We start from the raw sequence: 24,503 nt of genomic DNA, 5'->3' as shown, positions 1-24,503 counted from the left end.
TTACTATACAGTGCCTTGCAAAAATATTGGCCTCCCGAGAATATTTTGACATATTGCCGTATATCAGGCTTCAAACTCAAAATATTTTCTAAAAATCAGCAACATGTGAGTCACAATCGTGAAAAGAAAGCAAATTCATTCGACATTAAATTTTAAATCATGCCTTGTAGATTTTGCTTTATGTTTCGGGTCGTTTTCCTGTTGGAAGATGAACCTGCACCTTATTCTCAGGTCTCTTGCAGACTCCAAGAGATTTTCTACTAAAATTACCTAGTATTTGGCTCCATTCATCTTCCCATGAACTAATGATCTTCTCAGAAACGCAACTCCAAAGCTTGATCTTCTCACCACCATGTTTGACAGTGGGGATGGTGTTTTTAAGGTGATGTGGAACATTACTCTTACACCAAATGTAACACTTTGCATTCAAGCCAAAAAGTTCCATTTTGGTCTCATTCGACCATAGCACCTTGTTCCACATGTTCTTCGTTTCTCCCATGGGGCTTCCTGCAAACATTAAAAGAGTCTTTTTATAGCATTCTTTCAGAAAGAGCTTTCATTTTGCCACTCTTTCATAAAAAAATGAAGATTTATGCAGAGTATGGCTGATATTTGTCTTATGCACAGAATGTCCCACTTTAGCTGTGTATGCCTGCAGGTCATCCAATGTGATCATGGGCCACTTGGTTGCTTCTCTGATTCAATTTCTCCTCCTTTGGGCGAATTCAGAGAGACGGAAAGTCTTGGAAGGTTTGCTGTGGTTTTATGTTCCCTCCGTTTTGATATTATCGCTTGCACCGTGCTCTAAGATATGTGTAAATGCTGGACCTGCTTGGTATGTTCTTTGGTCTTCAAAATGATAGTGTCTTAAGTCAAATCACATGTATTTGTGACGCCCTTAATCACAAAATGTCCCAAAGGACTTCGCGGGGCGACAATTATACCATCCCCGGATCTGAAATTGACATGCGGGTGTCAGGACCAGAACGGAAACAGGACTCAATTGTGTGACATTTACCACAAGCTTTATTGAAAGAAAGAGGAAGGGCTGCGCCCACGATCCAGTGTTAGCTGGACGTTGGAAGCAAGTCGCTCTCGGATTCGGACTGGGATCCGAACACAGAAGTGGATCTTTCTTAGCGAGTGATGGCGGTATCAGGGATGGAAAAACTGGTCGGTAGCCAGGACTGGGAGAGCAAGGCGTGGTCGGGGTCGGAAACGAGTCGTAAGCCAGAACAGGACAGTAGAAGTAGTCAGGGACAAAAAGAGGTCGTAAGCCGAGACGCTAGAACAGACGTGGTCAGGAGCAAAACAGGTCGTAGCTGGAGACAGACGGGATAAAAAACAGGACAGGTGGGAGTCAGGGTCGAAAAAGGCTTGCCTAGTATACACTGTAGTTCGCAGACGGACTGACAACAGGGGACAGACAGGACTGGGTTCAAATAGTGACAGGGAGCCAATAAGAACCAGCGGCGGTTGGCGCCAAATGAGCGGGCCCAGGTGAGTCACATCAGTAATCATGACAGCGGCCAAGGAAAAAGTCAAAACCTCAGCACGAGGAATGTAAGAAACATTAAGAAGGGGCCTCACAAGTGGTAATCTCCCTTCCACTGTGCAATAGATTTAGCATTGGGTAACAGTACACAAAACATAGTGAACATCCTAAAAAAGAAAACATTGGAAATGTGTAGAAATTTGTCCAAAAAGTCCATAACAGCACCGACGCAGCTTCCCATCTCTTCCATCAGGTCAGACGCTGGTCCGCTGATTCATCTTGAATCGTCCTTTTCCCTCATATCACCACCGGCCAGGTAGTCGCAAAAGGACAGGAAAATAAAAGTATGAGTTGGGCATTAATCATAAGCTATTAAATAGAAATGGGTTTTAAGTCTAGATTTGAAAACTTCCACGGAGGATGCAGATCTTATCTCCGGAGGCAGAGCATTCCACAGCACCGGGGCCCGGATGAAAAACGCTCTCGAGCCTGCAGACTTCTTCTTGACTCGTGGATTCAGAAGTAGACCGGCATTTCCCGAGCAGAGGTTCTGTGAAGGAACATAGGGGAGATAAAAGGGGGCAAGTCCATGCAAACATCTGTATGTTAGTGAGAAAACCTTAAAGTCACATCTTAAGCAGAAGTTAGCTAATATAGAAGGAATATGCTCAAACTTTCTTGTCTTAGTCAAAAGTATTGCTGCCGCATTTTGAACCAGCTGCAAAACTTTACTTGTAGACATTGGTGAAAGCAATACATTACAGTAATCAAGCCGAGAAATAATTAATGCATGATTTAAAATCTCAGCATCTGATTAAGACCGCATCGGGCGAATCTTCTCAATATTATGACGGTGGAAGAAAGCTATTCTATTCATATATTACACATATAACTGAAATATTTTTTGACTGAGTAACTATGGTTGATATTACATTTGTCGAAGTTCAGGACAGTGTTTGAAAACAAATCTCAACAATGAGCTGGACCAATAATCAAAATATCTGTTTTTTCTAGGTTAAGACGCAAAAAATTAGGTAACATGGATCTTTGTAACTCAGTAAGGCAGGCCTCCAAATTTCTACAACTTAACGGCGCGGTTGTCTCCAGTGGCAGATACAGTTGTGTGTCATCTCCATAGCAATGGAAACTAATATCATACTTGCCGATAAGCATATAAATACTGAAAAGAAGGGGTCCAAGTACAGAGCCCTGCAGAACGCCACCGTCAGGTTGAAGAAGTTAACACATTGCGTCCTGTATGACAGGTAGGACCTAGACCACGAGGGTACGGTTCCTGAGATACCGATCCATTTTTTCCAGGCAAACAAGTAATATGTTGTGGTCCAAAGTATCAAAAGCAGCACTGAGATCCAGCAGCAGCAGCATTAACAAGGCACCGAAATCTACAGTATTGCTAAGAAGAAATCGTTGGTTACGTTAGCCAGGGCTGTCTCAGAAGACCTATTAGCCTTGAATACTGACTGGATACATTTAAAGAAATTATTTTCAGACATAATGTTGTTCAGCTGCTGTGCAACAACCTTTTCAAGTAATTTTACAAAAAATGGTAGATTTGACACTGGCCTATAATTACATAGGCTCTCTGTGTCAAGGTTAGGTCGCTTAAGGTCGATAAGTCTCGTGAAAAAGCGCTGCTGTGCCGTTAAAACAGCTTTCAGTTGCTTCACCTTTTCACAGGGTTCGTCTCCAGTCAGCTTTTTGTAGTCAACATGTTTGGTCTGGCAGTGCCTCTTGATATTATATTCTTCATAGACAGCCACAGTCTTTAAAAAATTCTCCACTTCCCACTTCACCTGGAAGCGGAGGGTCTCACAGGTAACTTTTCTTTTTTTATTTACGGTCGCCATGTTGGAAATGGGGTGGGATGAAATTCTCACAGAAAGCCAGGGGCAAAGTCCATTATCTGCACCGCTTATCCTCGGTAGTGTCGCGGGGGTGCTGGAGCCCATCCCAGCTGGCTTCAAGGGGACACTCTGAACTGGTTGCCAGCCAGTCGCAGGGCACACAGGGACAGACAAATCTCTTGCTCATTCGCACCTAGGAACAATTTTTGGACTGACATGCTTGTTTTTTCTGGAACATGAGATGAAACCGGAGTGCCCGGAAGATACCCCTGCAAGCACGAGGAGAACATGCAAACTCCATACAGGAAGGTGACCTGTGTCGCAAGTGCTAACCGCTGCTCCGTCGTGCTGCCGGCAACTGCCATCATTTTTTTTAAGTACAATGTATTTTATTCTGTAGTCAGCTTTACTGGCGTGTCACATATTAATAATTTTAAATCAGTGGCCACGGGGCAATACATTTTTGATCACGGGCCATAACTTGTCCCTGGGTAAGCTTGGCGTAATAGGTCGCTATCTTTTTCTTGTAAACTCATATAGTACTAGAGTCCTTTTGAAGTAATACTTTGAATGTTGTGATTTTTTTTAATAAACGTAATCATAAGAGTTGAATTATTTTCAACCATTGTTGACAGTTGATGGCAAAAGCCTGCGCTCGTGGCCGCGGATGCGCGCCCTCGACGTTAACCCTCTGACGCCTTCATCCGGGAACTCCCGCGAACTCGCTCTTCAACATGGCGGCGTCAGGTGAGGTTTATGTGGGTGAAGCGACAGGGTCGCTCGGGGCTCCTTTTTCTCTTCCATTTACTTACAAATAAGCCACTATTAAGCGCTTTTGAGTCTCAAACACTTCTTTTCTCACTTCATAATGGTCGTCCGGTGCGAACAGTTTCACCCTTGAAGCTTCGTGCGTATAAAACGGCCGAAGGAGGGAACTAGACGGCAAGAGCATTGCTTCATTTGGCATGTTTTTTTCCTCCATATTTTTCTAAGTGTATGTGGGTATTTCTTAGGCAACAAATTACAACTATCGGGTCTTTATACTCATTAAAAAAACAACCATGTTATTTATTTATTGCGTTAAAACCTCTGTCGCTGCCTTATATGACGTGTTAGCATACGGCTAGCTTAAGCGCAGGCGCGTTAGCGAAGGAGCGCTGAGCCAAGCTAGCCGAGGTCTTCTCTCCCCACGTGTTCAACACGTTTTTTTTGTTTTTTTTCCGAAAAAAATAATGTTTAACAACTGTCATATCAGACTAGAGTTTACTTTTCTCGTTCCAGTCGCTTCGGTTTTATGCTGCCTGGAGGGCCGGCCGAGTTTGATCGGTGTTCCGCGACGTGCGCTAGCTAGGCCGTAAAAAGCTAGCCAGCTCAGCACGCCTTGTGCTGACTAAGCTGCTGCGGGCATCTTTAATCGGGAACTGCCCGATATTCAATCCAGCTTTTTTTAAACGTACCCCGAGATGCGACATTCATCTGTTTTTAAGTAGGTGGGTCGGAAAGTGAACTTACTGTATAGCGGGGGGTATAAACCTATCGTTATTAGTTAATGCGTTCCGAATCCCTTGTCCCCCACTTGTAGACATCAATAAAACAAAAAATGGCACCTGTCAACCTCAGCCAATTGTCATCTTTTTTATGATTTTCCTTATGAGGCGATAATCACAGGGTTTATATGGATGTTTAAAATCATCAAATGCTTGAACTTGATCATTTTCAAGTATTCAATAGTGATTGAACTTTTAGTCATATACTTGTAAATGTTTGAGATTGGTGACCTTTCTCTCGACCACTCCGCTAATAAATTTGGGGTGGCACTGCTCTCTTGTAGCTTGGATTTGCCAATACATGTCTTCTTCCCTCGTGATTAACAGCAGCAGTTATTAGTTTGTATGGTATTGTCCTATAAAGCGTCATCGCACCCCAGCGTGTCGTGCCCAAGAGGACAGGTGCAGGACGCCCCTAAGTAGATAGATACTTTATTCATCCCTGTAGGGAAATTCACACTTCCAGCAGTATCCTTTTGTGGTTTATTAACAGATAAACATGATGGCCTCTGGGTGCTGTGTGTTCGTTTAGCACAGCAGAGTGGATAACGTCACACGCTAGGCCAAAAGTTCGATGTCCCTGCAGCAGATGGAAATGTTTCTGCCCATGGTTACACCACCTCGCGTTCTCGTAGATAGCGAGTCCAACTCCTCTCCGCTTCCCGCAGGCTTTTGTGTCTCTGTCTGCCTTAACAGAGCTGAACCTGGATAGCTCCACGTAAGCGTCTGGAATGCTAGACGTGAGCCAGGTTTCCGTAAAACACGGCAAACTTCACTCCCCATATGCTTTGATATTTTTCACCAGCACAACCAGTTTGTCGGTCTTATTTGTTAGAGAGTTCACATTTACCATGATTGCGGACAGTACTGAAGGCTTATAACGCCGCTAACTGCTTAGCCTTCACCTTAGCTCCGGCTCTGCAGCCACGATAAAAACTTCTTGCAACTGAAAATATAAGCTACATAATTCTTACTCAACACCTATATGTGTAGAGATTATTCTCAAAGATAAACACACATCTTGTTCCACTCCTAAATATTTTTCCTGTTCGTTCATCAAGATGTAAAAAAACATGTCTTAATAAATACGCAAGATGAAAAATTGCATGTGTTAATCACAAGTATATTTGCTGCTCTGCAAAATACTTGATTCACACGGGATTTCTTTAAGGATGCTGGAGAAATTAGCAAATCGGTCATAAGTCCTTAAACAGCGCGTGAAATTGGCCATGAAAAGGGTGTGCGAACCCTGTTATTGGGGAACAACCAAAGTTGAATTCCGTTTGAGTTTTTTTTATTGTGCAGTCAACCCCCTGGATACGACTTTTATCCGTTCTGAGGTGGGTGGATCACAAAGTGAAATTGCCATAAAGTGGGGGATAAGAATCCACCTTTTCTGAAAAAAAAATTGGAAAATTAGTTTTGTAAGACTTTAAAGGGTTTTTGAATCTGGGTGTAAAATGTATAGGAACCCTGATGTTTGCAATTTCCCCTGCTAAGCGACAATTCACTTTTACAAACTCAACTTCGAACCTATTTGCTCACAGCAAGACTGACTATGGAGTATAAACCAAAGATAATCTGTGTAATCAAGTTTTGATTCATTTTCCATACAAGACACAATTCTTTCAGCATCTTTCTTAGTTCTTTCCATACTTGCAGTAAACCTAGTCATAGGTAGCAGTAAAGAATTTAGTTGATTTCCTCTTCATTAGCATTTTACAATCACATCGTCTGTTACCAGTGATCAAGACGATTCGGATTAGATTGGAAACTGGCAAGATGGGATCATTTTTTTGTCCCTTGTTCAAAAATTGTTATATGGTGTACACAATTTGAAATTATCAATAAACATGTAAAATATGGCAAAAATGTATAGGTTGACAGGTATGAAATTTTGACAAAGTGCTACTTGTTTTTATTATGTTAAATAACATAATTAAATAAAGATGGGAAGAGAAAAAAAATAACCTTGTGCTGGTCAAGTGGAGTTAGTGGGTAGATGCATAGGGAGACGATGCTGATTTAAAAAAAAAACAGTCACTTGCAAAGATTGCTCATAAGCTTTTCAGGCTTCAAACTCCTCATATATAATAGTCCCAAATGTATTTCGCTCATATTCCTTAACCAGGCTAATGATGAGTATGCCTTCTTTGTACTTCTAAATAACAAATAGATGAGTTTCCTTGGTTGTTTTTGCTTTGCCCTTCAGAATTGAATTGGAATTCTTAATTGTCATTGATAAAAATGTGTTGAACAAGATAAGCTAAACTTGTAATGACGAATGGAGAATAAAATAAACCGAATGTCCCGATAAATAGGCAAAATTCTTTACTGCGTAGTGCATGAAACCTGACTGAGGTAAGTGCATTCGAACATTGGTGCAATAAAAGATGAAAACAAAATCCGAGTTCTTTATAATGTCTCTTCTCGGGCATCCCCTTCAAGCATCGGGACCCATAGCGAATGAATACACTGCATAAAAATACAGTATTGTACATCTAAATTAAAAATTCTTAAAGAAGCACACACGATTCTAAACTAGATAGAGAGTAAACATTTTGGGAGGGTGCTCAGCTAATAGCAGACCAGTATCTTGGATGACGCTGACTAAAGCCCCCTTTTCCACTACACGGTTCTGGCCTTCCTCGCCTCTCCCCGGGTACCTTTTCCATTATAGTTCTGTGCAGCGTCTTGAGGTCATTTCAGCGTCATATTTGGCACAAGTCTTCGGCGCGAACCAGAAGCACACTCGCACTCAGATAAGCGACAATGCGTCAGCAGTGCACCAACTAGTGGTCGGCAATAAGAGATGGTACCTAAGGCCGGGCTCCCAGATACTAAGAACTGGTTACTTTTTCATAAGAGAAAACCAAAAAGGCCAACGGAGGCGAGGAATGTCAGAACTGAAATGAAAAAGGGGTAATAATAGCAGGCAGGCATCTCTGAGACGTCTGGGGCACGTAACTTGCAGTCATACAAATTAATATCACAAATGTTGAATCTTTTTAAGTTTTAGACACATAATAATCAGTTGTTGATGTTGTATAGTGAGGAAATAGCTGAGGGCCGGAAAAAACATTGTAATCCACATAGCCTACAAATAATATAAGAGTGGGGATCCTTATCCCGGGAGTCTAATGTTTTTGGTCACTATTTTTTCCCAAAGTTACTCATACATTTTGGTGCTGCTATGGCGCTAACCTATAGCAGACCAGCATTTTATGACGTTGACTAATACTAAGCAGGCATTTTGGAGACTTATGAGGCACGTCATTTGCAGTCATAAGCATTGACGCCACAAAGCTTAAATTTTGTAATTTTTGGCCATGCAGGTACATTTTAGTTGATTTCATATAGTGAGGGAAAGGCTCTGAGTGTCTGAAAAAAACATCCTACATCTTGAAGTGAAAACAGTCGTATGGTGAGAATGCCATATCCCCGGGATCTATTGCAACTTGATTTTTTCTTGCCTTTCTCGACTGGCCAGTAATCTCGTAACTCCCTTTGTCCAACCACGGTGATAGTATATTCATCAAAACGTTAAAATCGCCTAGTAATTAATTATACTGAAGAGCTAGTAAAAAACCTAATGGCTATTTTTCAGACCAGTATTGCGATTTTGATGCGATTTTGGATTTTACAAGAAAAATGAATTTTTATAGTAGTTTTTTTCCAAGTACTTACTCGTAGTGACATGCCTTAACCTCAAGAGAACTGGGCCCTCTGCTGGGAAGCTCAAAAAGAGGGTGTGTGACATAGCGTGCTGTTTCGCTTTTGTTGGCCTGTGCCTACCTCTGATTGGCCGCTGCCGTTAAAACCTGAACTGAGTCAATTCCGGTTGGCCAAACAACAAATGGGAACAAAACACAAGCATGAAACTATAAATTCTTCAAAAAAAAAAACCTAAGTGCACAATTGCACTATGTCACATCGCAATATCGATTAAATTTCAGTTAATCCTGAGGGCGTATTGTAATGTCCTAATCAAAAATTTTGCGCACCGTCCAATGTTACTTGTAATATCTCATTAGCTGCACCGTTTATCCTCAGTAGGGTCGCGGGGGTGCTAGAGCCCATCCCAGCAAGCAGTGGGCAGGGGACACCCTGAACTGGTTGCCAGCCAATCGCAGGGCACACAGGGACAGACAACTCACTCGCTCATTCACACCTAGGGACAATTTGGACCGGCCAATCCACCTAAAATGCACGTCTTTGGAATGTGGGAGGAAACCGGAGTGCCCGGAGGAAACCCACGCAAGCACGGGGAGAACATACAAACTCCACACAGTAAGTCTGGTAGCTGGATTTGAACCCACACAGGAAGTTCCCAAGACCTTAGAACTGTGCCGCACACGCGCTAACCACTGCGCCGCCGTGCTTGTAAATACATTTGATTTTAGGCAACTGCAATTATAAAAAAAAAACTTCACCTTTACAAAGCAGTCCCGTTTTGCTGTTCAAACAATGAAGAATTTGTGCTGTGCAGTTTTGTCTCCACCAATACTCTGCGAAATCCACCAAAACAAAAAAAAAGGGCATTGTTTTCACAGGTTTTGCCCCATATTTACCAAATTTTAATTTCAAAGCCAAGTGAGATCGACAGATTTTAATATTTTAGTTAAAAAGTCTCTATTAAACGATGTTTGATGTTGGCATGCTCCACCAGTGACTTCATTGACTTCAGTCAATATGTGCCAAACCAAACTTTTGTGGCTCTCTATTTAGCTAAGAAGAAGAATAAGAAGGGTAAGACCCTCACACTCACTGACTTCTTGGCGGACGAAAGCGGAGGCAGCGCCCCGGCTCCAAGCTACCCCGCCAAACCCGTTAACTGGGCGGATGAAACGGATGACTTGGATGCAGATGGTGAGCACATACGTTTGAGACTTTCCTGTGATTGCATCCCATCGTAATTCATCTTCCTCTGCTCGTCTTTTTAGTGTCGACTTCGTGGCACACAGATGAGGATTCGTTCCGGGCCGCGCCCATTGACCGCTCCATCCTGCCCACGGCACCCCGTTCAGCTCGCGAGCCCAATATTGACCGGTCTCGGCTGCCACGCAGCCCGCCGTACACCGCTTTTCTTGGCAACCTGCCCTATGATGTCACTGAAGAATCCATCAAAGACTTCTTCCGCGGCTTGGCAGTGAGTGAAAATGCTGTCAGGGAGGAAATGATTTGTCTATTTGTAGTTTATTCCATAGCAAGGGTAACAATGCGTGTATGTTCTTTTTATTTATTGATATTTGCAGACTTTACCATTGTTACCATGTTTTTCCTTCTCCCTTTAGCATCACTCCAAACCTTGGGATACATAGCTAATACAGTATTAAAAAAAAGGAATTATGTGCTAACCGGCATAGTCTTAACGAAGCACGGGTGATTCTGAACTGAATGAAAAGGAATTTTGGGAGGGAGTTGAGCCAATAGCATGCCTTGACACAAATCAATAGCTGACCAGCGTATTATATGCGGGGTTCTTGTAATTTAGCATTGTGTTCTAAGGTTTGAAAAAAGCTTAAATTGTGCTTGTAAATGTTTGAAATTCTTGCCATGTTTTTCAACAAATCTGCTGAAAAAAAAGGCCAGCGTTGCTCACTGGTGGCTTTGCATTTTTTTCCTCCTTTGTGATTAACAGCACTTGGCATTAGTCTGTATGGCATTCACTATGGGTCACGCCCAAGAGGACAGGTGCTTGCTTCACCTAAACAGGGCATTATGACATGTGTATTGGTGCCATTTTTGTGTAACAATTATTGGCATTTTTGTACCATGCAGAAAATTATGGTATTATCTTCCAGTGGTAAATTATAATGGGAATAACTCCCTGCAACTGAAAATGTAAGCCACATTTTTCTGTTTTACCTCACGCCTATAGGAAGAGGTTTTTCTTAGAACAATTTACCCACATATTGTTCAGATCTGCAAATATATTCGCAATTTACTCAAAATCTTTTAATCCTATCTCTTAATAAATTTACACGTAAGATTAAAAAAGGCAGTATGAAGTTACAAATATATTTGTGGACCTGCAAAATACATGCGCTGAATTTATTTTTAATGGTACAAAAGAATTCGAAAAATTTGCTTTGAAAGTCTTGAAAAGGGCTTGAATTTGGCTATGAAAACTGTATGACCTTGGCAAATAGACATCTTTCAAACGTATGAAGCATGTAACTGACACAAATTCATAAATACCGCAAAGTTTTGGCCATAATTTGTTGGTGGTGTATAGATATGTGGGGCAAATGACTTTACGAGGGACTAAGAAAACAATATTCCACATCTTGTAGTGAAATCTTCATCAGGCTGTATCCTGAGGGTTTACTGTTTTTCCATGCTTTCCTAGGTTATTAATTTGGGTCCGTTATGTGTCTGTAGATCAGTGCAGTTCGTCTGCCCCGTGAACATAGCAACCATGAAAGGTTGAGGGGATATGGCTATGCAGAGTTTGATGATATAGAGTCTCTTCTGAGTGCTTTAAGTCTCCATGAGGAGGTAAGCCATTACACTTCATAATTTTAATAATTATAAATATTACTGATATGTACTGACATGTGGTGACAAATGTCTTTTTAATTTGTTTCTAAAATTGTGTCTATTCCTAAAGAACTTGGGGAATCGAAGGATCCGTGTTGACATAGCGGGCCAGTCGAATGATAAAGGTAGAAATTATATCTAATATATATACTTTTTTAATATATATTTTTTTTTTATTTTTTTTATAAGATGAACTGTCCTGTTCTCTCTCTTAATCCATTGAATTCTGTCATCTTTGTACTTTAGAGCGAGACAGTGGAATGATGGGAGGTCGAGACCGCGGTGGGAGAATGGCAGACATGGGCCCGGACAAGACCGACAGTGACTGGAGGGCTCGGCCCAGCGGGGAGGTTGACGATGGGCCACCCAGGAGGGACGACGCCTTCGGGGAAAGTACGTCAAATTTTCGAAATTTAATCAATAGCTATGTTTACATGCAGGCAATATTTTGATTGGAAAAAGGACAACAAACCCCCACGAAAAGTGAAAATCTGAGAAGTAGCATCACATCTTCATAAAAAAAACAAAGGGTCAAATTAACTATGAGTTGAGAGTATACGACTGTAACAAAATAACAATTATAGATCTACAAGTTAAAGACAGACTTGCACTTTAATGAATAGCCTCTATTGTCTTTATACAAAAGTACAACCAAAGTGGAGTGCCTCTCCTTTCGGTGCAAGTTGGGGATCTGGAGAGCAGTTGGCTAGCTGGGATGCTAGCATCAGGTATCGAGTTGAGCCAGGTCTCTGCAATGATTGAAATCCATCCATCCATTATCTGTACCGCTTAGCCTCAGTAGGGTCTCGGGGGTGCTGGAGCCCATCCCAGCTATTTTCGGGCAGGGGGACACCCTGAACTGGTTGCCAGACAGTCGCAGGACACACAGACTGACAACTCACTCACTCATTCACACCTAAGGACAACTTGAACCGGCCAATTAACCTGACATTTATGTTTTTTTGTGGGAGGAAACGAGTGCCCAAAGGAACCCCACACAAGCACGGGTAGAACATGCAAACAACGCATAGGACCGCTGGCAGCTGGATTTGATTCAATGACTTCAGAACTGTGCTGCGGGCGCCTAACCACTTATCCGCCGTACCGCCTGATTTTAATAAAACCACCCCGAATATAGCAGATAAAGCTATTTTCGCCCAAGACCTATTCCTGTCATGTGCACGATTCATACGAATTGCTCCAGAAATGCAATATTCTGTCTACAAACTTGCTTGCATGTAAACAAAATCATTGTCATAGAAATGAAGTGTCAGGAAAATGATAGTTGATTGTGCTATTTGTAGTATAGCTGTGGTCTTATTCTGGTCAATTAGAAAGGTAAAAAACAATCCTTACAGGGTCGCGGGATCGTTATGAGTCAGATCGTTTTCGAGACGGCCCACGACGGGACTATGACGGAGGAAGAGACCGCTACAATGACAGAGACCGCCGAGATTACGATAGAGGAGGTGAACACTGAACTGAAACTCGAGAGTTTGTCGAAAGTTTCAATCCCGATTCATCGTTTTGCTTATGTTTTTTTAGGTTATGACTCTCGTGGCGGCGGAGGCGGGCGACGTGCCTTTGGAAGTAGCTTCCGTCGGGACGATTATGACGGGCGAGGTAGCAACGACCGCTTTGGCGATCGAGATCGGTACGGGGACAGGGATCGTTACAACGACGATAAATACGACCGACGCGACGAGAGGAATGAAGATAGAGGTAAGCAGCGCTCCCAATAGACCCTTTGCACACATGACCATTACCACTTGACAAAGGTACCGACTCCATGACGGATGGCGGTAAACCGTAGTAAACAGCATTTCCCCGTGGGTTAAACCTGAATGCGGTAGACGATAACAGTAAAAAGCTATCCTATTCGCAATGACTGATATTGTGATGCTATTTGAGGTGGCTCACGTTGTCTGAAAGCACAAAGAGAGATATTTAGAGAAACTAAAGATAGCTGGGCTAGATTCCGACCCATACCTTCTAACCAAATTGTCAACTATGCCCGACTCCAGTTTTCACAATCTTTACCACTATACAGGTCATTCTAAAAAAACATTTAGAATTCATTACACACACAGTGTTCTCGTTTGCCCGTGTCCCTGCGTCCTAGACGCATCATTTATTCAGATTTATTTTTGTGTCCCACCCTCTTGCTTAAGGGTGTCAACGGTGGCCTTCTGGACAGCAGCCAGGTCAGCAGTCTTAACCATAATTGCGGTTTTGCGGAATAACCCAGCCTCGGGTATCGTTTGCAGGTGTACTTGTTTATAGCACGTTCTCATGATATGCTCATTTTTTAAGATAGGAATTTCGGGTTTTCATGAGCTGTAGGCCGAAGTCATTAATATTAAAACAATACAAGACGTGAAATATTTCAGTTGGTGTGCAATGAATCAAAAATATATGCAAGTTTCATTCTTATCTTTACACTTTGGAAAGTAATTAACTTCACCACAATATGCAAATTTTTTGAGAATTCCTGTATTATAAAGAGTATCTCCACACACCGGTGCTGATCTAAAAGCTTATCAAAGTCTGGCTTCATCAGTTCTGGTTGGGTTATCAGTACGTGTTGCTTTCACTGACAGAGGGAGGTACCTTATAGTGCCAAAGGTAAGACACTAGTGTTGTGTTTTCTAATGTTTTATCCAGGATGCCATCCAATCTCAAATCGACTAACTGAAAGTTGCTCAAATTATTTATGAGTTATGGTCCTTTTGAATCCACAGCAGATGTCAGACAGTAGAACTAGCTAACTCATTGGTATCTACAGTGAGTTTCTTTGACATGACTTGTACCTATTTAAGGTAAATTGCTTTGAAATACATGAAATGTACCTTGTAAAAATACTCGCTGCAAATCCTGGAGTATTATGTTGGCTGCCACTCCCTCCGATTGATTTCACATACTGATCGTCGTCTTCTGTCTTCATCAAAAGCGATACGATGAAATGGCAAAATTGGCTTGGAACTTGCCTGCTTGCGCAGCCAACTGCACAGCAAGAAATCACCATTGTTAAATGTCGTGGTTATATTCTTCTTTCGTGGTTCTGTCCTGTCCTTATTCAATTACTATATTCAACTCCCGTCCGCTCAGGTGATTTTGCCATCCGTCACAGCCCTTATAATTGTTATGAATGCAACGTGACGTCACATGCAAAGGGTCTATATGAGTCAGGGTTAGCACTTCAGAGTTTCCTCACTCCTCCTCACTTTGCTGTCTTTTTTTTTTCTTTAAAGCTCCTCAGCAAAGGCCCAAATTGAATCTCAAGCCCCGGAGTGTTCCCGCTAAGGATGAGGAAGGTAGCGGTTCCGGCGGTGGTGGGACTTCTCCAGCTGCTCCGCCGACCTCTAGCAGCAGGGCATCCTCCATCTTTGGTGCTGCCAAACCAGTTGACACGGCCGCCAAAGAACGGGAGGTAGAAGAGAGGCTGAAAAAACAAGAAGAGAGGCTGCAGCGACAGCTGGAGGAGGACAAAGTCCGGGGCCCTGACAGAAAGACTCGAGACAAGTACGTTGTATGCCCCGAAGAACTATCATTTCAAAATATACACTGTTCTTAGATCCTCGGCTTAATATATATCTTTTTATATGAAGGGACCCAAGCTGGCGAAATGAAGAAAGTTACACTGAGAGATCTCGTACAGGAAGCGAGTCCTCTCAGCCAGGAAGTGGTTCTGGAAGAGGTAAAATTTAGCTTGTATTATGTGTGCATGTCTTCTTAAGGACAGTTATTTGTTTTGTGCAGGCAACATAAACTCGGCTTCTCGTGCTTTCTTTCAGGGTTGTTTTCAAGGTTTGAAAAGTGCTTGAATTTTGGGCAAAGTACTTGTAAATACTTGAAAATGTTCCTCTGTTTCTCAACAGTCTTGCCTGATAGACTGTTCATGAAATGAAGGTTTTTTTTTTTTAAGTCTGCTTTAAAATGATGCTGACACTTATCTCTGGTGACTTTGCTTTGCCATTGCACCTGTTCGTGATTAACGACAGAGTGCATTACTTTGTATGACATTGTCCAGTTAAGCATCATTGCCCCCTACTGGTGCATGTCACCTAATCAAGACACTATGAAATGTGTAGTAGCGCAAGAATGAGTTATCAATTATGACTTTTCTTATGGGCCATGCCAATAATTCAGGTATACTTTTAAATTGGTAGATTGTAACGGGAAGAACTTCCTACAACTGAAAATGTAAGCTACATATAACTCATTTTTACCTAACACTTATGGAAAGAAAAATCCCCAAAAATGCCCCAAAAAATCGTATAGTTCAAATACACAAATAATTTCGCAATTTACTCAAGATCAGAAATTCATGACTTGAGAAATGCACATTGAAAATAAAAAAAAAAGTTAATGGTATATTCGTGAGTATGCAAATTACAAGATTCACACTGGATTTCTTCTTCATCCTCGATCCCAGCTTTTTGTTTTATTCTTGTGAACACCAGGTCTTAGTAAGTTAAATGATACTGGAGAAGTTGTGACATTGACATCGAAAGTCCTTATTAAGTTCTTGAATTTGGCCATGAAAAAGTGTGCGAACTTCGTTTCTTTTCATCAGGGTCACAGTGTCGAGACAGCGAGCGATCGGGTGAGAATGAGGTTTTCAGCGGGAGAGAAGACGAGACTTTGTCCCCTGCGCCCCCTTCACAACCTGCCCCTGCCAAGGAACCCCTGAAAGTAATGCCTGCACCTCCCCCCAAAGAGAACGCTTGGGCCAAGAGAAGTGCAGCCTCGGCTGGCTCCGCAGAAGCTGATGGCCGCTCCCTGGTCTCTCCTGTGGCGTCAGCTCCACCTAAGTTCAGGTAGTTGTCCAACTGTGACATCCATCAAACATTGTATCTAGATAATATTTAATAGATTTTTTATAATTTAATTATTTTTTTCTTCATATAGCTCAAATTCTGCAGACGAACGAGAATCTGGAAAGGGTAAGGTTTCATCAATTTTCAGTCTTGCCTACATGACATTTCAAATGAGTATTGTGATTAGTAAGAATTTACCACCAAAAGGGAAAGGTAGCCTTTTACTTCAGTAAAGGGGGTAGATATAAACAAGCCTGGTCAACTATGACATGGTGAGTAGAGGTAAGATGTTAAGCCCGAACTTGGCTCACTTAAACCGAAATGTGCGGGTATTTGGCCAGAATGACCCCTCCTCCTAACGAGTCCTTACAAACAAAATTCGGTTTTGCGTTGGGCTTGGTCCTTCAAATCAAGTTAATTGGTCTGGCTCAGGCTGGTTCAGGCCTGATCTTACGTCTAATGGTGAGGATAACTGTATTATCTGTAACGGTCTTATAAGGATAATTTGAAGTATGACAATAATTTGTGCAGAAATTCGTGGTGTGACCTACAGTAAGAAACACCACCAAAGATTGACTTACAAAGTGAATAATGCAAAACTACATTTATTTGTTTACGACAACTTTGGAAAAAGTCTACCAGTAACATCTGACTTGTAATTCCACCTGACGTAGAACACCAGCTGGCATATTATGCTACTTTTTTAGTAGAATGTCTTGCGTGGAGCACCCAGGGAACACGCATGTCAAGTTCAGTAGCCAGCCGGCACAGCAATCTAACTGCACTCATTAACTAGATACTGTCTCTGCAGCAGGTGGTGTCATTCGAATGGATTTATTACTGGTTGGTTGGAACCAATCCCGGTTCAAGTCAGGATATACCTGTACATAGGTGTATGATAGAGAAGTAATGATTTGACTTAAAAACATGATATGCCTAATTTGCTTCAAAACAAATAATCTCAAGGAAGAGTAGCATACATTTCACAATCTTTATCAATGACAATAAAGAGAATTCGATTCAATTTTCATCCTTAGAGATGAAATTGTACAGTTAAAGTTAACTGATAGGAAAATATGGTTTTTCAATGTTTTCTTTTTCTCTGTGATGGAATTGTTTTTTAATGGTTAAAGGAAACGTGTACAGACGCCCCCCTACTAGATAAAAGGGAAAAAAGGAAAACATTTTTCTCGGGGTGTCGAAAAATATCCGGACATTGCTGTAAGTTCGATTTTGTATTGTGTGCACCTTTTTCTGAGTAGAGGACATTACTGTAGTGCTTCTTTCCGCCGCGTGGCGCTGTGAGAGGTCACCCAGGATCCACCCGAAGAAGAAATCTGGCTTTCTCTTCTTAGTTGGTGTGTAAACATTCTATACTGTATGTCCAGCAAGACATTTGTATTATTTAATATATTGTGCATCCATTCAATATGGTTGGTGTAAAGAAGAGGCGAGACGTTTTTTTTTTTTTTAACGAAAGTGGAATAAGGAAGCTTGATGTGGTATAGAAAATTGTCGGATCGCTTTTTACCGGCCACTTTTTACCACGGACATTTTGAAGCGCATCTCTCAAAATTAAGTTAAACTTCACTTTATTTATCTTTATAGAGCATAATATTTTATGAAATGTTTATTTTTATTAGTACAAAACAATACAGGTTACTTATACAAGCCTTAAACATACAAAATATGGCGCAGAAGCAACTTACCAACAAATTCAACTTTCGAGCGATCGTCCGAAACCTAACTCCTTCGTAGGTCGGGAAGTGTCTGTATATACTTTGCCAAACATTTTAATCACTTTCCTTGCTCTGGGGGCTAGTAAAATGTTAACATTTACAGAGAAGGAAACCATTCCTTGTTTTCATTGTGACATTTCTTTGTGGGACTGGGAAGTTGTACAGTGTTCCCCAGCATATTCAAGACGAATCACCTTTTTACTTAAGGCAGTATGATAACTGATGAAATGACGAAGTTAATTAAAAAAATCTGGCCCCTCCGTCAGTAAGGGCCACAGAGTAAGTGTGGGCGATAGCTTGCTGTCCAACTGTTGTCTCAACTGTTGCGCTTCTCCTTTAAGATGAGAACAAGGCAGACGGTGCTAACCGGGACCGGGGCACCCCGCGGGCCCGAGGTGGGCCTGCGGGGCCTGGAGCAGGGCGAGGAGAGGGTCCCAACAGAGACCGAAGAAAGGAAGCAGACAGGTCAGCCACTTAAAGCTTAGCAACTCTTTAAGTTGGTAAGAAAAAAGCAGACAAGGAGCTAGCGTGAGGGCATCTGCAAAGAGTGGCCCACATTTTTATGTTTTTCATTTTATTTTTTCAACTTTGATGCAGTGGGACACTTGAATGTATTTGCTCCCTCAAAATGATCCCAATTCCCATTTGGTGGTTGGATTGTTGAGCAGTAACAACAACAAGTGTTGACTGTGAATGATTGCAGCTTGTAGATCTTGACTGATGCTTTGTGAACCTCTAGTGTTTGAAGCTTTCTATTTTTTTTAAACAAGAGTACTCTTTAGGGATGCACCGAAATTAAATCTTGGGGCCAAACACTAAAAAGGTGAAATGCATGGTCTGATACGAAACGTTAAATTGAAAACTTGTTTTGCACTGACTTGCTGGTAAAGGTACAGTGTAAAGGTATAAGTGACAAGAACAATACTAGAAGTGATTGTTATTGAATTCTCATCAGGGTTTCTACAGCAGCTTGAAATCATTGAAAAGGCTTAAACTGTTTTGTTTTTTCAAGGATTTAAAAGTGCTTGTATTTTGGGTGAATTGCTTGGAAATGCTTGAAATTGGTGCCATGTTTCTCTACAAGTTTGCTTAAAAATGACGCTGACTCTGCTCTCTGACATTCTTAAAAACGTAACTTAATATCAAATTTGAGGCCTAAGGCATTGAAAAGTTCTTCGATTTTGTCTCGTCAAGTTCCATTTATTTGTGACGACCTTAATCACAAAATGTCTGAAAGGACCGCACAGGTTACAATTACACCATCCCCTGATCTTAAACCAGCATGCGGGCAGGGAAAAACTCAAAACCTTAACACGAGGAAAATAAGAAACCTTGAGAAGGGGCCTCACAAGTGGTAATCTTCCTTCCATGATGACCAGGATGCAATAGATAGCATTGGGTAACAGTTCACAAAACACAGTTACGCAGCTTTTTTTCACATTTTGAGGGGGCGGGGGATATATGTACACTGCTATATAAGCTTTGTACAGACTACCTTTCATTGTGTCAAAACGATGTTTCTTCAGTGTCGTTTAATTAACCATAATGATATCGCCGCAGAAATGGAGGGGTGTACTCATGTGACATACTGTATTTGCGATTTACTCAAGATCTCAAAATCATATGTCTTGACAAGTGCACACGCTAGATTAAAAATGGCATATGTAGATATATTGTGGCTCTGCAAAAAACATTATTCACACCTGAATGTTTTTATTAACTCCTTAATGTTCCGACAGCCCGCAGGCGGGCCCCTGGACTTAAGATAAACAAATATGTGTCCGTACGATGTCACTGAAATCCACCATATCATGTTTTATTGTCAAGCTTAAACTCTTGGTAGTCAAAATATGGCTATTTTTTAAATTTAATTAAAACATAAATATCACTATCAGTTTGAAATAAGATACTGGAAATCTAACAAGCCGACCCAACTCACCATCACGTTCCCCCAGCCGTCTTCAAATTCTTTGAATATTTGGGAAAATGGCTTTGCTACATCAAGGACAATCCATAAAATCCCAACTGTGTGAAATATTTGACTTCTTGCAAGAGGAGTGATATTTACAACTCTTATAAAATGGCTAAAAAATGGGAAAAAGTAAAATAAGAATTTAGTGTAATAAATTGCCTGTCTCCAAATGGTCACTCACGGAAACCACTAAACCTACCCTTGGAAAAATGTGTAAAATACAATGTTTAGTTTTTCAGACCGTCATCAAATTTAGGTCAGGCTTTAAGCTATTGTCTTATCTGCTTTCCAGCGAAGATGCCCATGCTACACGTATCTGCGGCCATTTAATTGCAAAAGGAATTCAGGCGAGAATAAAAACCTATTTTTGTTGTGTTCCAACTCGGATTACTTAATGTTGGTAGCGTTTTCAGTGATTATTTCACCGTACTCAATGGACTTTGGGTACGCCTTGGATAGGAATTGTAGTTGATTTGTACAGGAACGTTAAGGGGTCAATGGTACTAGGAAAATTGGCTTTGAAAGTCCTTAAAGAGTGCTCAATTTTCAGCATTATAATGGTGTACGAACCCTGTGCACAAAGCCCAAAGTGACTGTTGGTTTTCCGCACCCTCGATCAGACGGCATCACGGCATCATTCTTTCGGAAGTCTTCATTTTGACGGAAACTTTAAACGCATTTTTGATGATATATAAATTTGAATCTGAGAATTCGGTGCATCCCTAGTATTCTTGGTAAGTCCTGCTGACGAATGTTAACCTGCGGGTTCATTCTGACTGTAGAAAGGATAACAGAAGAGACCGAGACGCCAGACCTCCGCCAGAGCCAAAGAAATACGCCGAACCCCCAATCCCCGTAAGTCCATCACTGGGCGGTTGTGGTAGTGGCTAAAAGCTTTTCCCTCAGGTCTTGGGCTCCCCCTCCTCCTCTCCTCCACGTTTAATTCCAGCTCACCCCCCAACCCAACAGCAGGCACCAAATAACGAACGACGGATGTTTTTTTGTTGAGCGTGCCCGATTGCTTGTCTCTTTCAGAAGTTCAGCTCAGCCAGTAAGTACGCCGCTTTGCCAATGGACGGAGACGACAACGGTGACGTGGAGTAGAGAAGACGGCGTGGAAGAGGAGCGAACGAACAGAAGTCGGAAAAATTTCACATAGCTTATATTCTCCTGTGGAAGTAGCCGCCCCCGGGAGGACAATCAGCCTTTCCCGTCCTTTCCCTTGGCCCTCCTCACCCTCTCCTTCGTCTGATCAACTCTGAAGACTCGTTCAGGTTCTACTCTTATCGTCACCGACTAGACTTGTTTTAATCGGGAAGGGGAGGGTTGTTTAGCTCATGAAATGTGATGGATTCCGTTGAAAAGTTGTAATAAATAAATGGAAAAAGTGGGGAAAAGAGAATCTGTACATTTGTGGATTAGAGCATTGATTCTGAATGTAAGCATGGAGAGGAAAGGAGGTTGAAAAAAAATTCTCTTTTTAACACTATTTAAAGCCCCAGTGTGTAATATTGGACCACTAGATGGCACTGCATTTTTTGATGAAATGTTTTTCATCCTTTTTGAGTCAAGGCACGCAGTTTATTCATAAGTTTTGAGGCACACCATCCTTTGGAAATGAATTATCAGTTTTGTAAAGATATTATCGTGATGACTTTTTAAAAGTAAACATAACCATTATGACAGCTCATGTACTTATGCCTAATATTCAAATGTTTTTTTACTGAATGAACGTTTTTGTTTTTACCACTAGGAGGCACTAAATATTACACACTGTCCCTTTAAAGTCTACCACAAATCTTGTCTTCCAGCCCGGCTTCATTTCAGTGTTTTCCGCGTTATCCACTGTACAATAAATGTTTTGACGTGATTACTTCCACAATACTCGGAACGACACTGCCTCACGACGCTGGTTTTTAGAAGTGCCATTATTGCTCCCGCTTTTGTTTCTCTTTCGGAACCTTTTGACAACGTCATCGCTTCGACTATTCGGCCGTCTTCCCGCCCTCCACCGCTCACCGTGTATTCTCCGGGTCTTCGTGTGATTAACGCAGCGTGGGAGGTTTTTATGACATGATCTTTTTTCGCTTGCAATAAAAAGGGTGTCGCTAAGTACAAAGTACGCTCTTTACTGTTTCGTCGATGAGCTTATCTGGTTTTTGCTGTGTGACCTCAAGGTGCAAAAGAATCCCACTGGAATGAGTGTGTAAACATTTTCGGGTTTTACTCATTCTCAAATTTTCTATCCATTCCGTTTGTTAGGGTTTGTACAGGTGCTTGAAATCTTTGAATATGCTTGAATATGTATTTGTTTTCATAGATTGGAGTGCTTGAATTTTGGGTGAAGTTGTTGCATTTGCTTGAAATAATTTCCATGTTTCGCAGGTCTCTTAAAAAAACGGACTCCCAACATTGCTCTCTGGTGGCTTTGCGTTAGCAAAGCATTTATTCCCTCAATAATGGCAGCTGGTATTAGTTTGTATGACCTAGTCCCATAAAGCATCATAGCACCCTATTGTATGTGTTGCCCCCAAGAGAACAGGGGCATGCTACACCTAAACAGGGCACAGTCGAAAGTGTTTTGGTGCGAGGATCAGAAATTTGTACAATTACTGTAGCGCAGGGGTCGCAAGTACATTTGGTTTGGTATATTATGCTATCTGCAAATTCCTCCGTAGAAGTCCAGTTCTACGAAGCTTTACATCAGGATAGGTGCATGAATGGTCGAAAAAACTCAATGCAAATCACGTTCAGTCCGGTTTTATTTACATTAATATACAGTGGAACCTCGGTTCTCGACCATAATCTGTTCCAGAACCCTGTTCGAAAACCGATTTGTTCGATCACCTAAAATCGTTTTTCCCATTAAAAGTAATGTAAAATCATTTTAATCTGTTCCAACACCCTGAACGCTTACAATGAACGTAAACATGAAGCTAACCTAGGCTAATCGTACGTTCGCATTAGCGTAATCTTCCGTACGAAAGATTACGCTAACATGAACGTGTACAACTAAAAAAAAATCAGGTCGTTTACACGTCATTTAGCACCCGGGTCTCCACAAAAAGTGGTGAGCGGTTAAAGGATAAAGAAAAGACTTATGAATAGAATTTCTTACATTTGTGGTGCTCAGCAGAAGCCATGCTGTATGTATAGCAAGATCGGAAACTCGCACACCTTCATATTTTGCTATTATTTCTTTCTTAAATGCAATAGTTGTACGCACTACCCTTTTTTTCACCTGTAGCAACTTTCCTGCTTGCACCGACCTTCGGAGGCATAATTAGGGGCTAAAACACTCCGTTCACCGATATCTAAAGCAAAAGCAAAAAGAAGTGCGCGCGCACGTCATAACAGTTCCTCACGAGGGGTGGGGGCAATATACACCCGTACGCCGCTCAGCATCGCACCCTAGCGTACCGGCGTTCGAACTCCGATTTTTTCGAACGGAAAGCGAAGCAAGAATTTCTCAATTTTTGGCCGAGAACCGATTTTTTGGAACTGAGAGGCTTTTGAAAACCGAGATTCCACTGTATATGATATTTTGTCTCAATTCTTTTCTTTTTTTTTTCCTGTCTGTTTTTTTTTTTTCTTATTTCTCATCTTTTCAAAAGTGGTTGGTTTTCGTCACTTTGGACTTCCATTGTGCTTTTAGCACTCATTTTCAGTGGCACAGCAGAATACAGCAACATTATTCACAGTATTATCCAGACTATAAGGTGCACCCTCAAAATATTCCTCTGTTAGCTAATTGTTTCATGTATAAGTCTTATACAATCTAGTTAGAGCAAGGAATGCTTTAAAAACTTGGTCATGAAACTAAGTCAACCTGGACATTCGATCTATAAGGCGCACCCGGGTTATGTAGCGTATTTTGGACTTTCTCAGCCATTTGTTTGGTTTTGGGGCAGCAAGTAAAGCGCTCGTCTTGGGGTCCAGAGATCGCAGGTTCGATTCCCGGCTCCTCCAAGTTGTATGTCAAAGTGTCCTTGGGCAAGCCACTGACTTAATCCTTAATGCCCCTGATGAGGTTATTGCCTTGAATGACAAACATTGTAAAGCGCTTTGGAAGGTCATCATTGACTTGAATAGCGCTATATAAATGCAGAACATTTACATGGGCCCCGTCTAGTCCAGAAAATACGGTGCATTCTTTTGGGCAAGGATGTTACCAACCATCTCCGTGTGATAGAATGTCAATGACGTAAAAAATTGTCCTTGGCTCCGCATGAGGTAATAGTTCAGTTGTGATTATTGCATGTACAGTCCCTGGCAAAAGTGTCGCGACTTCCCCCCTGTTTCTAACATCTTTATATTGTGAGTTTTAAATCATGACATTGCAGATTTGACTCCAATCATCTTCCCATCAACTCATTATCTTCCCTGTCCCTGCTAGAGAAAAGCAACCGCAGAGCGTAATGCTTCCACCACCATGTTTGGCAGTGGGGATGGTGTTTTCAGCGTGTTGTGCAGTGTTACTCTCACACCAAACAAAATGCTTTAGCATTCAATCCAAAAAGTT

The 24,503-nt window shown here is 41.6% G+C and overlaps 1 protein-coding gene across 3 annotated transcripts; it reads left to right on the top strand.

Annotated features, from left to right (window-relative positions):
* The first annotated feature begins 4,001 nt into the window (after positions 1 to 4,001).
* On the top strand, positions 4,002 to 22,100 carry eif4ba (eukaryotic translation initiation factor 4Ba). Of its 3 annotated transcripts, XM_088337879.1 has the most exons (15): positions 4,002 to 4,107; positions 9,636 to 9,776; positions 9,851 to 10,056; positions 11,292 to 11,408; positions 11,521 to 11,575; positions 11,697 to 11,843; positions 12,809 to 12,919; positions 12,996 to 13,172; positions 14,702 to 14,972; positions 15,059 to 15,147; positions 16,027 to 16,270; positions 16,362 to 16,396; positions 18,351 to 18,474; positions 20,764 to 20,836; positions 21,017 to 22,100. In XM_088337879.1, exons 1-15 carry the CDS (start codon positions 4,095 to 4,097, stop codon positions 21,083 to 21,085), a joined length of 1,872 nt encoding a protein of 623 aa, XP_088194005.1. In that variant the 5' UTR covers positions 4,002 to 4,094; the 3' UTR covers positions 21,086 to 22,100. The 3 variants fall into 3 exon arrangements, with proteins under 3 accessions (XP_088194005.1, XP_088194007.1, XP_088194008.1); XM_088337881.1 differs by lacking the exon at positions 20,764 to 20,836; XM_088337882.1 differs by lacking the exons at positions 18,351 to 18,474; positions 20,764 to 20,836.
* The last annotated feature ends 2,403 nt before the right edge of the window (positions 22,101 to 24,503 follow it).

Source organism: Urocampus carinirostris, chromosome 6 (assembly GCF_059441175.1).
Source record: "Urocampus carinirostris isolate Australia breed hairy pipefish chromosome 6, RoL_Ucar_1.0, whole genome shotgun sequence".
Taxonomy (NCBI): Eukaryota; Metazoa; Chordata; class Actinopteri; order Syngnathiformes; family Syngnathidae; genus Urocampus; species Urocampus carinirostris.
Note: the sequence above shows the minus strand (reverse complement) of the source record. Positions and strands in the feature narration are given on the sequence as shown.

Bases quoted from the DNA above. Each gene is read 5' to 3' on its own strand.
- eif4ba (XM_088337879.1), top strand. The intron at 11,576-11,696 runs GTAGAAATTATA...TTTGTACTTTAG, and splicing joins GGGCCAGTCGAATGATAAAG to AGCGAGACAGTGGAATGATG. The intron at 16,271-16,361 runs GTAGTTGTCCAA...TTCTTCATATAG, and splicing joins TCAGCTCCACCTAAGTTCAG to CTCAAATTCTGCAGACGAAC.